This window comes from Excalfactoria chinensis, chromosome 3 (genome assembly GCF_039878825.1).
Source record: "Excalfactoria chinensis isolate bCotChi1 chromosome 3, bCotChi1.hap2, whole genome shotgun sequence".
In the NCBI taxonomy this organism is placed as follows: domain Eukaryota; kingdom Metazoa; phylum Chordata; class Aves; order Galliformes; family Phasianidae; genus Excalfactoria; species Excalfactoria chinensis.
In genome coordinates, this window is record NC_092827.1 from 22,847,168 (window position 1) to 22,862,829 (window position 15,662).

The 15,662-nt window shown below is 48.1% G+C and overlaps 2 protein-coding genes across 3 annotated transcripts in view; both read left to right on the plus strand.

Moving 5' to 3' along the window:
* ZNF451 (zinc finger protein 451) overlaps nt 1–3,117 on the plus strand; it is a 36,633-nt gene extending 33,516 nt beyond the window's left edge. The window contains exon 15 of one of the 2 annotated variants that reach the window (XM_072332846.1): nt 1,263–3,117. In XM_072332846.1, coding sequence (XP_072188947.1) covers nt 1,263–1,315 — 53 coding nt within the window. In that variant the 3' untranslated portion in view covers nt 1,316–3,117. The remainder of the gene's footprint in view (nt 1–1,262) is intronic. The other variant, XM_072332845.1, reaches the window with a different exon arrangement.
* Nucleotides 3,118–7,623: 4,506 nt separating this feature from the next.
* Nucleotides 7,624–14,250, plus strand: BAG2 (BAG cochaperone 2). Its single transcript, XM_072333609.1, has 3 exons — nt 7,624–7,944; nt 12,679–12,788; nt 13,376–14,250. The coding sequence occupies exons 1-3, from the start codon at nt 7,769–7,771 to the stop codon at nt 13,774–13,776; spliced, it is 687 nt and encodes a 228-aa protein (XP_072189710.1). The 5' UTR covers nt 7,624–7,768; the 3' UTR covers nt 13,777–14,250.
* The last annotated feature ends 1,412 nt before the right edge of the window (nt 14,251–15,662 follow it).

A 15,662-nucleotide genomic window follows, 5' to 3' on the forward strand; every position in this document is an offset into this window, starting at 1 on the left:
TCCTGGAAGGTGTCCAGTGGAGGGTCATTAAGATGATAAAGGGCCTGGAGCATCTCCTGTAACCTGGGGAAAAGAAGACTGACAGGAGATCTGATAAAAGTTTATGAATATCTGAAGGGAGGTGGGAAGCAAATGGATGAGACCAGGCTCTTCTCAGTGGTGTGTAGCAATAGGACAAGTTGTAATGGCCTCAAACTCGAACATAGGAAATTCTGTACTAACATGCGGAAGAACTTCATTGTAGTAAGGGTGATGGAGCACTGGAATAGGCGGTGGTGGAGTCTTCTTCTATGGAGATATTATGGACCTGCCTGGATGCTTGCCTGTGTGACCTATTGTACGATACCTGCTTTAGCAGGGGGCTTGGACTAGTGATATGTTGAGATCCCGTCCAACCCCTGCAATTCCGTGATATATGTAATTATTCATTTTCCTTTGTCATAGAAATAGATATAAACCACTCATCTTTTTGTTCTAGAACATGCCTGTGTCCTCCTAAAGGAGATGAGTTGTTTAAGAATTATAACATACCTGAAAGCTTCTTTTAATTTTTCTGGCCGCATCAACATTATTATTTACCATGTTTATCTTTAGGATATGTAATTCACTAATGCCAAAGTTAGTGCCTAATGCAACCTAAAGGTAAGGCTGAAACAGGGCTTCTATTTGGAGAATTACGGAGGGTGTTTATGAGGTTGTTAATAAATGAGATGAGTCCCATGCAGGCTTGTTCATCAGAAATATTACAGCCCTGAACTGGACAATTCTCACTGTTAGTGGCTTTATCTCTGCTTAGTCACTCCTAGTAGGAGTTACAACAGCAGTGTTAAATTACAGTTTAGATATTGGAGTATCTGTTGATAAGGAACTGGAGTGAGAACACTGAAACCTCTCTGCTCGTCTTGTGTGTCTGTCTTTTTTATTTTAATATTTTATTGGTGCATACGTATGGGTATCTTGATACGTGACCAATAAATACACAGTTGCATTACAGTCTCAAACTAATGGCCAGGCTGCCCCTAGCTGATGTCGTACACGTTTCTTTTGTAGAGGCTGTCTCTTTGTGCTGCCTTTCAAACACACCAGAAGATGTAAGAAGGGAAATAACTCTCATTTTGATTTGGTGCCTTGTTTTTTCCAGTCTGCTGACATTGCCCACGGCAGTAACCTGTTGCTTTATGTAGTAATAATAACGCAGTTGTGTTTGACTATTTACCAACCATCGTTTGAAATTATAATCTTTTACTTTTGTATTCATACAGAGGATGATGCGGAATTAGAAGAAGCTATCAAGAGAAGCCTTGAGGAAATGTAAATGAGAATCCCTCTGTATGCTAATACTGTGTCATCAAAGCTGCTCACAAAAATGGAAGCTAGTTCATCTATTTACAAATCCTGCTTCAAAAACATGCCTGCATCTTGAATTGTTAGATCTATAATCTCTTGTTCTCTGTAATGCTGATAGGCAGCTGGAGTTTATGGATATCTGCTGCAGTTTATTCTGTATGACCAAAATATATTTTTAAGCCTTTACACATTCAGTTTCTAATGGATGATGGCGAAGTCCCACTGGTCTAGCAGTATAAATTGTTGCCCCAGTTGGTGGGCTGATGTTACTGTGTGTTTGGTTGGTTTTTGTTTTGTTTTAATTATTTTGTTGATTGGTTCTTATATTTAATTTTTCAGTCACAAAGTGTGATTGTCTTTATTTACTTTTTCAAGTGGTCTTGGCAACAGATAAAAATAGTGAACTTCAATTGTCTCAGACTGACTCGCTTAGCTTATCTTGTTATAAAGAGAAGCTTCGTTCCTGGGTGTATAAACTGAACATACGGCCTCAACTCTTGTATGCGGATGGTCTTGCCTTACAGACCGCAGTTTTTTCTACATGCTGTCTGTTATAAATGGCAGAATCAGGGCCATGAACTGCACAGATAGTTTCTGTTAGCTTTATTTTTATAAGCGTGTCTGTTTTTTTACTAGTAGCACAGAAGTGTTGGCTTGGAGTTGGCCGGGTTTGGTACCTCTCTCTGATCTAAGGAAGGAACAGATTTGAAAGTGAGCAAAAGCTAAGTAAATCTTTACGGGTTCCTTCTGTTTATGAAGACAGAATATGTCCTTATTTGTAAGTGAATAATTCTTTTTGTGTTTAAAATGAAGCCGTCTATGCCACCTTTCTCATTTCCCTCTTTTGAAATGCTAACGCAAGCTGTCCAGCTGTACCAGCTTATTCTACTTTATAATGGTTGTTGTTAATCATTAAGAAATGTTGATGTAACAAAATGCCAGCTTTTCTTTTTATCCATTGCCTTGTGAGTTCGCTTGCAACTGTTGTAAGTCTAAATATTTATTATGCAAAGGAATACTTATGTTTGGAGAGTAAGAGAAGAGGAAAGCTAGATTTTACTTGCCATCAGTTCCAAAGCATTAGAATAACTGCTGTATGTCGTCATTAGGAAAGCTGGAATACTGACACTGATTCTCCTGATGTATTTGCTGTCTTTCGAGCAACTCATCAGATTCTTCACTAGTTTTATCTCTGAACTCATTTGCAGTTGTACAACCTGAAGAAACAGTTGAATCTCCAGAAAACAGATTGAAGGCTTTCAGTGAATTGGCTCTGAAAATCCTACAGAGTAAACAGAATCTCATGATGTTCTTCCATTGCATCAGCTGCTTGCTTTCCCGCTGTAAATGTGGGATTAGCAGTTGGGTTTGGGGTGTGCAGTGCCGTCCTGCTGCTGAGCAAGCACTATTCCAGGAGACGCTGAGTTGCCTTCAGCTAAATGACTCAAGCTAAATCAATTTCAGAATTTTTCATGCCGAGTCCTAATATAAAGTGGAATGAGACAAAGCTATCATTAGTGCAAGTAAGAGGTTTTGGGAAGGTTTCTTCAGCAGACACTCAAGTTGCAGTTCTTTTCTCATTAAAAAAATGTTTCATCTTGAGAAAGTTCTTTGCTTGACAACAAATGTCTAAAACCTGGCTAGATGGTCTTCTCTAGAGTCTGCTGTGTCAGATCTTGAACATAAACTTTATTCCTCATATTTCATTTTGTCATAAAATTTAAGGTTGATTTTACCTAATGAGCCTTGACTTAATAAATTGCATTAAACAAAGTTGTGTGCATATAGATTCTCTATCCTTGGAGCTGTAGTTATTAAAGTTAGACCTGATGTACCAGCCTCCTCATCTGCTTACTGAAACGAGTAGCAAATTCCAGCCTCTACTTCTGTGGCTCTAATAAAGGAGCTAGGCTTCAATTCTGTGTTCTTACAGTAGAAGTAGTCTACAGGACTATCTGTGTCTTGAAATCCATCCTTATTATCCTTTGGGACTCGCACTGTGAATTTTTTCTTCGCCAAGTTTTCTGCCGCTACAGGTTTCTGATAACTTCTGTTTCCAGAAGAACAGAGAAAATGAGGATTCTTAAAACCCTGCATGCACAGACGTGTGACTTGTTAGTCACCAGCTTCTCATGGTACTGCACCTTGTTCTTCAGCTGAAATAAGTGTCTTGTAAACATCTGTGTTTCAGAATTTAATGTTTCTGACTGGGAAATCTCGTTTAACTGGCTGCACTCTTTGAGGTTTGCCCAGGGTATTCTGCGAGATCTGTCTGCATTTACGAGCACAACTTGTATGTTACAAGAAGCTTGCCCAGCATCCCTTTGTTCTTGCTCTTTTTAAGAGAATTTGGTTCTGACATTGTAAGTTCACCCTTTGATACTGAAAAGTAATCGTGGTGCGTTTTTACTTTTATCTATAATGAGGCGAAAAAAACTCACTTGTACCCAGCAACCACCCGCAACCCATTTTAATGCTCTTAATTTCTGCTTAGTGCACGTCTGAGTACAACAAAACTCACTTTGTAGCCTGTCAGGGTTGTTACAAGGTTCTCCTATTGTTGGTGCTTTACTGCCCTATTCTTTCAGCTGAAAGGATACCTCTATTTTGTTCATATTCAGAGACAAGTTCAGATACCAGATAAACTGGTGCAGCTGTAACACGCTGTAGCCTTGAACTTCATACCTGCCTGGTTGCTTCTGTAGAGCTGAATAATAAATGCAAGAATATGAAGGGACGAGATTAGCTTACTATAAGCTACTTGCTTTGTATAGTGGTGTATCTTTGGGTGATGGCTTGATTTTCTTTGCTCTCCAAGATGTACAGAAATGACCTCTACTATTCCTATAACACTCACAGAATGCAAACCTTTACCAAATCTTTACCAAATATGGTGAAGTTTTAAGGAGGCATGAAGTTACGCCGCCGTCTTTCTTAAAAGGAAGTGTTCTATCATCTGCTTACGCTGTCCTAGCGGTGTTTACAGCGACTGCTGTAAATTGGAGGAGGTGAGGATGGGTGACGAATTGTTTCAAAATTAATTTAGAGGAATTGGCTGGCATTAGCGCTAAGATGCATTCTGGCAATTCTTTCCAGCTAAGTAGCTTCAATAAAGTCTTCATCTGCATGTCTCTTTAACATTTCTAACCTTCCCCAGCTTTCCTCTAGGAATTCTAATTCACCAATTTTCGGGGTCGAATAACATTGACCAAGATATTATAAAAGTGGGGATAAGTCAAAATTTAAGGTAAGTGACAAGATAAAACAGGTGTGCGTTCAGGTGGCAAAGCTATGCATGCACAGAAAGTCAGATCTGAAGTTCTCTTTCTAAACCTGAGGAAGGTTTATTTTCTCTGATTGCAGTAGCATAGTTTCTGGGAGTTCCTCAGTTTGCTTTTTGCTCAGAGCTCTGCTGAAAACATGCCTAGTATCCGTTTCTGCACACAGTTCACTGGCTCTTTGAGCTGTGTTCCTCTCCGTGAGAACGAAACGCTGCATGCCCTGAAATGGTCACACCAGCACAGAGATGGATGCTGAGATAGAGGACCTGTAGCTCAGACTGCTGACAAGCTTGGGACCGCAGGGCTTGCCTGACTGCGTATAGGCAAACACAAGCTATCTTTAATTAGCATTGGTAGCAATAGCAGGAGGCACAGCAGCAGGTTCAGCAGGTGCTAAGTGAGGGGCCAGCCTCCTGTAACATGGCAGCACATTGACTGAAGACCTAGAAGCTCATGTCGGCCCATCTTTTGCCCTGTTTTGTGTGCTCCAACTAACTTTGGCTGGCTGGCCAAAGCTGTGGCTGCACCCCTATGGTGTGAATGGGAACTGTTGTGTTTCCATAACGCCCGTGTCTAAAGAAGCTTCTTCAAGTGAAGGTCCTGCATTGGAAGGGAAGGAAAGGATCTGTCGTGGCATTTCCCTGGGTGTGGACTTTCTCTTTGATCCTCTTCCATGACAGGTCATATGTAAGTGTTCAGGTATGTGACCAGGTATGTATCAGGTCTGGAATATGGCAGCGTTGGAATGGGATGCTGCTGCTTTTGGTGTGGATCATTACAATGCCTCTGGACTTCTATAGATCAGGTGTCTGAGGCCCAGGAAAGCTCCTCTTTCTGCTCCCTTGACAGATCTTGTTTGTGTGAATGAAAACCCTCTACATACCACTTTGTTTTGTCAGTGACACGTACTTTTCACAATGCTGTAGTTTAAACAAAAGAGCCGCTACTTCATTGTGAGATGCACACCTCCTTGCAGACTTCTCCCCAGTGCCTATGGGGCTGGGCTGTGCAGGCCAGTCACAAACATGGCTGTGGATTAGACAGGGACAGAGGGACATCAGCATGAAGCAACCCTGACCTGGCCATCATCATCTTCATCACAGACAACAAGGAGCACGAAATCTGTGCTTGGCTTGAGGTGTGTGATGGCCCCTCCTCCTCCTGTGGTCTTCTGGCCCTGCAGGATCTAATTGCCGCCTTCTGTGTTGCCACACTTCTTGCCACAATCCAGCCGTGGGCCACCTCCCTTTCCTCACAGACCAGCCCTGCCTCCCAATGACCTGTAGTTTTGAAAGAGTGATAACAACTGCCCCTTTCTGTATCTCACCAAGCAGCAGAGCACCTGAGGAGAAAAGGGGACAACTACTCCTCTCCGGGGTGGGAAAAAAATGGTTTCTAGTTTCTCAATGGGAATACACTCCAGGCTGCACAGTCATCGTGAGTTTTGTCAGCTGCCAGATACTTGATTTTTTTTATTATTTTTTTTTACTTTATAAATACAGCCTGACTGATATGTAATAAATTGGCATAGAAATAATAGCAGGATCCTAGGAAAAAATGATTGCAAATTGAGTCATGGCTACAAAGGCTTTCTGTGTTTTGTGCTTGGGGTGGGAAATGGTATTAATCTCTTCTACTGAGGCTGTCATCAGACAGCTGGAGCAGTTCGCATGAGGTTGGAGCCTCACTTATCCAGCTATGTAAAACAAAGAAACTCAGGCAGTTAATTTAACGAGAGGGCTCGGGACATGATAGCACTCTGAAGGGACAAGCCTGAGAAAACAGCTATTTGGATCCACAGCATGACAGGCTCACAAAGCAGTATCTCTGTGCAACTCAATCCCTCTCAGCTGGGTGCCAAAAAATGGGTTGCTGGAGCTATGCAGTATTTGCCCAAACCTGGAGTTGGGGATAAGCAAATTCCTTTTTAAACAGTCACAGCAATGGCAAGCAAAGCCTGTGTACGCCTTGAGTTGCTGGAACTCAAGGACCAAGGGGTTTCTGTGGGAGTTAATTCCTGAGCTCCTCTAAGGGAAGGTGCTGCTCCACGTGGAGAAGCGATATGTGATCTCCCACCAACGTCATTACTGACTGTGGTGCTGCTGTGTTTCCTACCATTCAGTGGACATATAGTTCTGTTGGGCACTGAGGGAGAACAGAAACAACTTCCAACACAAGCCTTTCTGTATTGTCTTAGACTGCTTCTTGCAGTGAGTCAGGGTCCGTTAGCACCAAGGTGCTGTTCTTGGGATCATCTGAAGAACCGTGGTTTTAAGAATGCCAGTTCTGACTCTGCTCACAGCCCAATTGCCCTGACCTCCAAATTTTCTGCAGCCTTTGTACCAACAGCACGAGACAGACACGAAGCTGTTGGAGCAGGTCCAAAAGAGGCCATAAAGATCATCAGAGGGCCGGAGCTCAACTCCAATAGAGAAAGGCTGAGGGAGTTGAGTCCGTTCCATTCAGAGAAGGGTCTGGAAGACCTCACTGTGTTCTTTCAGTATTTAAGGGGAGATGATAAACGGGAGGGAGACTGAGATTTTCATGGTCCAGTAGTGACGGGACAAGGGCAAATGATTTAAAATCAAAAGAGAGGAGGTTTAAGTTAGATATTAGGAGGAAATTCTCTACTTGGAGGGCAGTGAGGCAGTGGCTCAGCCGCCCAGAGCTGTGGGCGCCCCATCCCTGGAGGTGCTCAGGGCCAGGCCGGGTGGGCCCTGGGCAGCTGAGCTGGTGGGGGGCAGCCCTGCCCACAGCAGGGGGTGGCACCGGGTGGGCTTTGAGGTCCCTTCCAAGCCAAGCCGAGTCAGGAGGGCTGCGGGGCGCTGAGGCCGTGCCGGGCGGGCACCGCGCGCGGGACGCTCTGTGTGAGCTGGGCTGGCTGCCGCGGGGGCTGGCGCGGCGACCCCGGGCGTCAGCGCGGGCGGGACGCGAGGCGGCCTTTCCCAGGGATGCGGGGCCGTGCCGCGGTGCCCGGCGGGCCGCGCCGCGAGGCGGGGCGCGGAGGCGGGGTGCCGCGGGGGCAGGCGGCGGGCGGGCTCCTTCTTTGGCCATGAGCGGGACGCCGGCATTCGGCCGCCGCCGCCGCCTGCGGGACGCGGGAAGGGAGCGGCCGCCGCCGCCGGCAGCGGGCGAGTGCCATGGCCCAGGCTAAGATCAGCTCCAAGGCGAGCGAGGGCGCGCCGCCTCAGCAGCAGCAGCAGCAGCAGCAGCAGCCGCCGTCCGCCGCGCAGCTCCGAGGCCGCTTCTACCGCTCTACTTCCATGGCGGACCGCTCCAGCCGCCTGCTCGAGAACCTGGACCAGCTGGAGCTCAGGTGGGGCCGGGGCGGCGGGGGGTCGCGGGTCCAGGGGCTGGGCCGGGAGGGAGGAGACGGCCGGGCCCGGCGGGAGCGCCCCGCTGCCGTGGGACGTGCGCGGGGGTGCGTGGAAAGAGGCGCTTTTCTGAGAGAAACGGATTTTCCCGGCCCGATGGGTTTAACGGCAGGCCGCTACTCTGCTCTGTGGGTGCTGGGAGCTCGGAGGTAAAGTGCGGTAACGCTCGTGCCCTCCGTGCCTCTCTCGGACCAGGCACCGAGCAGGGCGAGGTTCCGCGCTTGCAGACCTTCCGTGTGCCCGCACTGACGTCTGCCTCTCTGAACCCTTGAGCTGTGGTGCGGACAGCACTGCGCTCTGCGGCACGGTCATATTTGTAAACAGCTCCTGATACAATCCGTGTTTCACCACTGCCCGGGTGAGGTGGGCACCGCGGTTCACCCAGCAGTACTGCTGTCCCACACAGCCCGCGGTGCATTGATCGGCTCTCACAGCCACCCGGGATGCTTCCAGGTCTTTCTGTAATTACAGAGCTCCACGAGAGCTGGGTTTTTCCCTTTCTGTGTGCATTTGCTTTGCATTATTCAGGAGGCGGTTCCGCGGAGCAGCAGTGTTAGCCTTTCACTGATGAAATCTCCTCGGAGCTCTTTCTCAGGCTTCTCTGGATTTGACTAAACAAAGTCACTGCCTGCAAACAGGTCTCACTGCTCGCATCCAGATGGAGTGTGGTAGCGTGTAATTACAAAATGCTGCGCTCGATAAGCAGGAGGGTATGCAAAAGTGGGTTTTAAATGTGCTGAGCAACTCTGACATGAAGCAGTTTGATTAGCCACAAACGAAGGCCAAAATGAAACCCTCCTGCTTGCCGTGGGCCTTTCAGAGAGGCGTGTTTCTAAGTGTGGAATGATGGCAGAATAGGGGCAAAGTGCTGTGATTAAAGTCAGCCAAGTTTCCATTTTTCTCCGTGTAAGTAGTGAAGACACCTCACTTTAAAGCCATTTGAATGTTAGGAGGGAGACTGCCTGGTCTGCTTCCTCCTCCAGATGGTGTGACTGAGCTTCAGCCTCAAGGGATGTGACTTGTGAATGCCACCAACGAGGAATTCCATAGTACACCATGGGGTTGTTGAGGGGCTTCTTGAAGGACTTGGCCATGAGGTGGCTGAAGGCTGGCTGGGCCCCGCATCCCTTTGGGAAGAGCTGATCCGAGCTGCCCTCCCTTCCCTGCCTCCCCCAGGGCCATGCTGGGCTGCCTTGGTCTGGTACCCACCAGCACACCGCCATAGGGGTGCACAGCTCCCTGGGGCCATGCAGTTCCTGCCAGTTATTTGAGGCACCTCCAGGAGCTGCTGCTGAGTGGTGCCCAGCTTTGGGCCCGCACTGCAGGTGTTGGCAGAGGCTCAGGACGTGCCACTGCCTCAACTTACTGTGCAGTGTCAAGGGATCTCACAGCCATTGGAAGCGGCTGTTTATGAGTCACTGTGTTCTGATGGCAGCATTAAATGGACGTGTAGTTCCAGGTCTAACGATGCACAGGCACAAACACAGACTCCTGCTTTTGTTTCCCTTCTTTCCCTTTATAACTTCTTGTACCTTTTGTCCTCTTCTCAGCCCTTTCCTCACCGTTCATTTCCCCAAACCCCAGCCCAGCAGGAGCAGCTGAGGACAGCGGGATGAAGGGTCCCACTTGGCCTCGGCACTTTGGCTGAGCCGTGTTTCAGGAAAAAAAGCTAAGACCTCACTGAGTGTTCCTGCATCCTTCTGGAAATGCATCTCCAGCAGGCGAGCTGCAGTGAGCTATTTCTGCAAGCCCCTGGTTAATGCGTTATTGCAGCTGTCCCAGGAAAGCGGATATCACGTTTCTGCTCGTGGAACAAAGCGTGGGTTGGCCCACCTGTTCCTCCAGGGAATGCTCTGCTCATGTCCATGGCATGCAGGGAAGAACGGCGTGGCACATCTCATCGCACTCAGACCAAGGGAAGTCAGGAGTGGAGAATGGTTCTTCTAGTCTCGGAAGATCCACGGAATATTAAACTAATGCTCAAAGCAACAGCTAAACTCCAGTAAGAATGTCATTGGATATTTTCACCCAGCAGAAAGAAGCCCATACTGCTGCACTCACCACAGTGAGGTACCTGACAGCCTTCTGCAAGGAGAGGAAGCTGCCAGAGCCGGGTCTGCCTTAGGCATTGTGCCCTCGCTGCCAGGAGAGCAAGCTGGGGAGGGGCAGTGCAGGAGCCCACAGAAATGGCCGCTGGCGTGACTGGGTGTGTAATCCTGTCTGTCAATCTGATACCCACTTGTGACCTTTCCGGGCCCCCTTCTCTGCAGACAGAGGCTATATATCACCAGTTCAGATTGTATGGACATACGGTGGTTTATTTTCTTTCTTTCTCTCTTTTTCTTTTTTAAAGGAAGTCAGTCACTGAAATACTTAGTGGTAGGAGCCCACACTGTCACCTTGACAAAGCCTGCCCAGCATCTGCTCAGCATGTTTCCCTACCTGTCTCTCTCTACCTGCATAGACCAGTACAGTGCTGTTTGTTTCCTTCTACCCAGGCTGCGGGTAGAAGAAGAAATCCTGCCCTGCTTGGGCTCCAGCTCCCCGTAGCTGCAGCCATGCCTTTCTCAGCCCTTTTCTCTTGCTCTCTGAGCGCATTTCTCAGACTGATGATTGAACTCCAGAACCCAGCCCTGCCTGTTTCTGAGTGAAAGCTCACCGGTTCTCATGGACTGCCCTTCTGGTGCTGCTGGGTGGAGCCTATAAACAGTGGGGGAGTCAACTCTTTGAAAGGGTAGATAACTGCAGGACAAGGGGAAATGGCTTTAAGTTGAAGGAGGGAAGATTTAGGCTGGATGTCAAGGGGAAGTTCTTTACTATGAGAGTGGTGAGGAGCTGGAACAGGCTGCCCAGAGAGGTTGTGGATGCCGCATCCCTGGAGGTGTTCAGGGCCAGGTTGGATGGGGCCCTGGGCAGCCTGGTCTGGTATGAAATGTGGAGGTTGGTGGCCCTGCCTGTGGTGGGGGGTTGGAACTACTTGAGTTGATGTAAAAATGCCATTAAAAGTGAATTTCTGCACTTGTTTAAGCTTTCTGGGGGCTGAAATGGACTTTCCAAATGGTGACAGTGCTGTTTTTTTTAAAGGCACGGCGAGGCACGTATGAAAATTCTGCTAGACTTCCTAAATTATAAAGCGCTGACATCTGAAGTATGAAGCGGCTCCACCTGCCTTATTACTCTTACTAACCCATCCAAAATAACAATTAAGAATATTTGCTCCTGGCAAGAATTTGCATTGCATTAACTTTTCCCATTCCTCCTCGCATTAACATGAAAGGGAGGGCCTGAAGCGTGCGGTTTCACTGGGGAACTCACCCTAAGGATTTCGTAAAACAGAGCCATCCCTTGAGCTCAGTGTGTGTGAGCTGTGGGTACTGAAGGCCCTGAGTTCCCAGCCCCACCTGCCTTCTCCCTCTTCCCAGCACCACCTTTTCCACCACCCCTGCTGTCTGCCAACCTGTGGGGAAGGAGCACAGGCTCGTCCTTTGCTGCAGAAGCCAACACTGATCGTTGCCATGCTGTGGATGCACCCAGCTGTGGTGCTGAGAGGCACGGCTCACTGGTGCCCAGCAATTGAGTTAGTGACACTAAGGAAGGAAGGAGAAGTGCTTGTCAAGCAAATGGCCAGGGTAGAGCACTATAAAGCAAGGAAGAAGAATGAACTGGAGAGTTAGCAGTGCTTCGGTTTGCTTCTGCTTTCCGGACAGACTTAATGAACATGTCAGGCCAGGTGCATTCCCTGGCTGTTTGGAGCATCGAGGTCTCCAAGCTGTATTGAAAGCACCCCAAGCCATTGGCCAGGCTCGTGTGATGCTTTGTTTGGACTTGGGATCTCTCTAAGCACCCAGCCTTGTCCTGCAGGCGCAGTCATGAAGGTGTCCCTCCTGGCCCTTCTCTCCCAGGCAACTGTTCCCCTTGTGCTTCTCTAGGTGACATTGCTCTGAGCAAAAGCCCTCTCCTAAAAGCTGTGTCAGGGAACAAGCCATGGGTTGTGGGCAGGGACGTGAGTTTCTTGTGTGGTATTGTCACCTGCTGGAGACCAGACTGCTGCACTTTGCACAGTGAAGAGTGGCAATGCTGCAGCACGCAGCTGGGCAGCTCTCTGGCTGAACAGCTCATGGCACAGTGGTGCCCCGTGCAGCAGTGTGCCACGTGTCAGGTTCAGCACAGTGAGTTGTGCAGGGAAAGGGTCCGATTTCAGGATAGCTCAACTGCGTGCTTCCTGCAAGCCCAGAAATAGGAGCTGACCAGAACGGAGCTTCATCCTCTGTGAGTCACAACCTCCTGCCAGTTTGCTGCATCTTTATGGAGAGAAACAAACCACAGCGACGTGAAGGCAGGCGCTTGGCAGGACTAACCCATAAAGGCAACAAAACACTCTCACCTTGCCTGTCTGTCCCATTCTTCTCACACTACAAAGGAGCTGGTTGTTTTCTATCTACTGCCTCATCTATTCACTTTTAAAATGTGATTTTGTGTCTTGAAAGATGAAGTTTTTATGTAGGTGTGCCTCATGGAGTCAGAACGCCTGGAGCACAGATACTTGCAAGCTGACTGCACTTGCAGTGGGGCTCTTTTGTTGATTTTTTCTTTTTTAAATTGAAAGATCTTGGCAGTTGTATGGGGGAAAGGTTGTTCTATTATTGAAAGACTTTGTTTGGTTTAACTACGCCCAGGGTAGAGGCTTTCCGTGACGCAGCATCTGCTATGGAACAAGAAAAAGAAACCCTGCTAGAAATGATCCACAACATACAGAACAGCCAGGACATGAGGCACATCAGTGAAGGTGAGAAGCTGCTTTGCCATCCCCTCCTGACTGCCCTAAAAGCAGAACAGCAAGGGGAGCTGCTCCAGCGCTAAAGGCACCACATGCCGGAGCTGGCAGAGGATACCATTGGGCCTCCCCTCACTTTGGGGTCCCCTTTTCCTTTTTGTTAATGGCCCCTAACTGCATGTGGTAGGCACAGTAACTCTTCTGTCCGTGGACTTCTGAGGTGCCGTGTATTTATACTCTTCCTCACAGTAGCATTGAGGGTCCATCCCTCACGTGCCTGCTTTCGTAGTGATTAATGCTTCCTGATACAATGCTTTACTGCAGTGTGTCAGCAGTGGAAAAAACATTGCTTATACCTTTCTTAAAGCTTACAGCCTAATTTCAGATCAAAAGACACCAGTATCTGTGACATGGGTGGGACTCAGGCACGTGGACGTAAAAACTCTGGCCCCTGGAAATCTCTCTGGTTGTCACCTCTTACAGAAAAGAAGAAACAACAGCCATCCATGTTGGCAGATGGTAGCACTTTGCTTGTCTTGATGTAAAGGCAGTGGGAGGTGTTAGCCAATAACATAGGATACCTTCTGCTTTCGCTTTAGGTGAGAGAGAAGAACTTAACCTGACTGCCAACCGCCTGATGGGCCGAACCCTCACTGTGGAGGTTTCAGTGGAAACCATCCGGAACGCCCAGCAGCAGGAGTCCCTCCTGCACGCCACCAGGATGATCGATGAAATCGTCAACAAGCTCCTGGATGATTTGGAAGACGCCAAAATCCGCTTAATGTCGCTTTATGGCGCGTGCACGTCTGACGTGCCGGCAGGACCCATCGATCAGAAATTTCAGTCCGTTGTCATTGGATGCGCTATCGAGGATCAGAAGAAGATCAAAAGGCGGCTAGAGACTCTGCTCCGGAACCTGGAGAATTCTGAGAAGTCCATCACGTTGCTGGAGCATCAGAAATCCTCTCTGAGGCAGCCTTGCAACACCAAACAGGATTAAACTGCCTCGTGGCTACTTCTGGCAAACCACAGAGTGATCCCGTTCTCCATAAAGGCACACAGAAGCTAAGGAAAACCCCTGTTTACAAGTACACGCATACATACACATACACGTGCACCACGGTATCTTGGATTGCGAGGTGCAGGCATTCTATGGGTTTTGGTAGCATTGGCGTTTTATTTCAGCAGTAAGGAATGCTATCATGATTTCTTCTGTAGAGATGATGCTGCTCTGTTGCAAGTTGTAATGTGCTTCTGCTGAACTGTCAGAATCGATCAGAATCTTGCCTGTCCTCCATTCTCCTCCTTTTTTAGTAAAACAACTGCAGTTGTTTTGTCATATACTGAGATACCAACTTTGCTCTGCTCTATGCATAGTGTGTGAAATAGACTTGGGGAAAAAAAGACAAATCGTGGCAATAAACAACAACAGCAACAACAAATCAATAAACTGCATATTGTATTTTCATAAACAACACAACGTCTTGCTCATTACTGCGCTGTTCATCGTCCTTAGAAGAGAATGACAGCTCCCATGTGTGTCCGAGGAGGCTCAGAGCCCCCGCTGAGCAGCCTGTTGTTCTGCTGTTATCTCACTGAAGGGCAGCATTCCGCTGGTGCTGCAGGGGGCTGCGCTGCTCAGCCCTCGCCTGACCTGCAATTGAAGCTCAGCTGTTGGCACTGTGGGAGGGAAGAGCAGCGCGGGCAGCTGCAGCACCCTGCGTGTGAGGAGGATTTCTTGCAGTGCCCAGCTGAGCTGGGAGCTCACCTCAGGTCCATCTGCACAGCCGCCAAGCTCTGTGCATCCAACCTGTGCCCATACGCATGGTGTTGAGACCCCTGCTCTGTGCTTTAGAAGCTTCCAGCACTGCAAGGGCATTGCTGCTGCTGCCATGTGTGGGCAGAGGCGGAATTGAGATGGGGACCTCCAAAGCCACCACATCTTCAGCTACGAGGCTGTGCCTACTTCCCAAGAGTAATTATAATATACACGAGAGGCTCTCAGAAATTGCAATGTGGAATACTTACGTTGAAAACAGCATAGTGAGGCTCAGGATATTTATTTTTTAATGGCCATTATCAGGTATTTAGGACAGTTCAGAACAATCCAGCTTTAAAGCTGGTGGTACTGTCTGAAGTGTCTCCCGTGCCCTCACACAGCAGTAAGCCATGGCAAAAAGCATCTGCTGTGCATTCTGCTCATTTCACACTGGCTCTCCAACATCCATCCCTGTTAAAGTAACTTAAAGCAGCCCAATGTAGCTGGCAACGCAGGTGATAGAAACCAAGAAGAAAAATGTATTGAAGTTGTTATTTTGTAAGGGCTACCTGTTGCCAAAATCTAAACAGTAGATGAGGCTCAGCAGGCCTAAGGCAAAGGTGTAGGAAGGGCAGCAAAGTCGCCTGTTCTTTCCTGAGCACTCAAACAAGGCTGTGCTCCACCTTCCAGCCTATGTCAGTCCTGAAAACAAGACTGAAAGCACCCGGCTGTTCCTGGTGGTTACCTGGGGCCTGGCAGTAGAAGCTGTTTGGTTTCCAAAGCACAGCACACAAAAGCCCTACCTCAACAGCATGACAGCTCCGGTCTTCATGAGGCCTTCAGTCAGCTCTGACCTCAAAATGCTCAGCACAAATAGGTGAGTTTTCTCACGTGAAAAGTTTCCGCTTCCCTCAAACATCGCTAAATAATTCTTATCCGGGTGTTGTGCAAACAAATGGTTTCTCTGTGTGCTACACTGCAAGCAAGAGGAAGCAGCACTGTTTTACTTTCCAGCCTCCTGGGATACCTGGGTAAGAGGAAGTCACAGATGCCACAAGTTCTGCTTTACTGTAGGTGAAATTAAGCATGAAAATCAGTGCACTGGTTACCTCTGTTTGCGTTCAGAA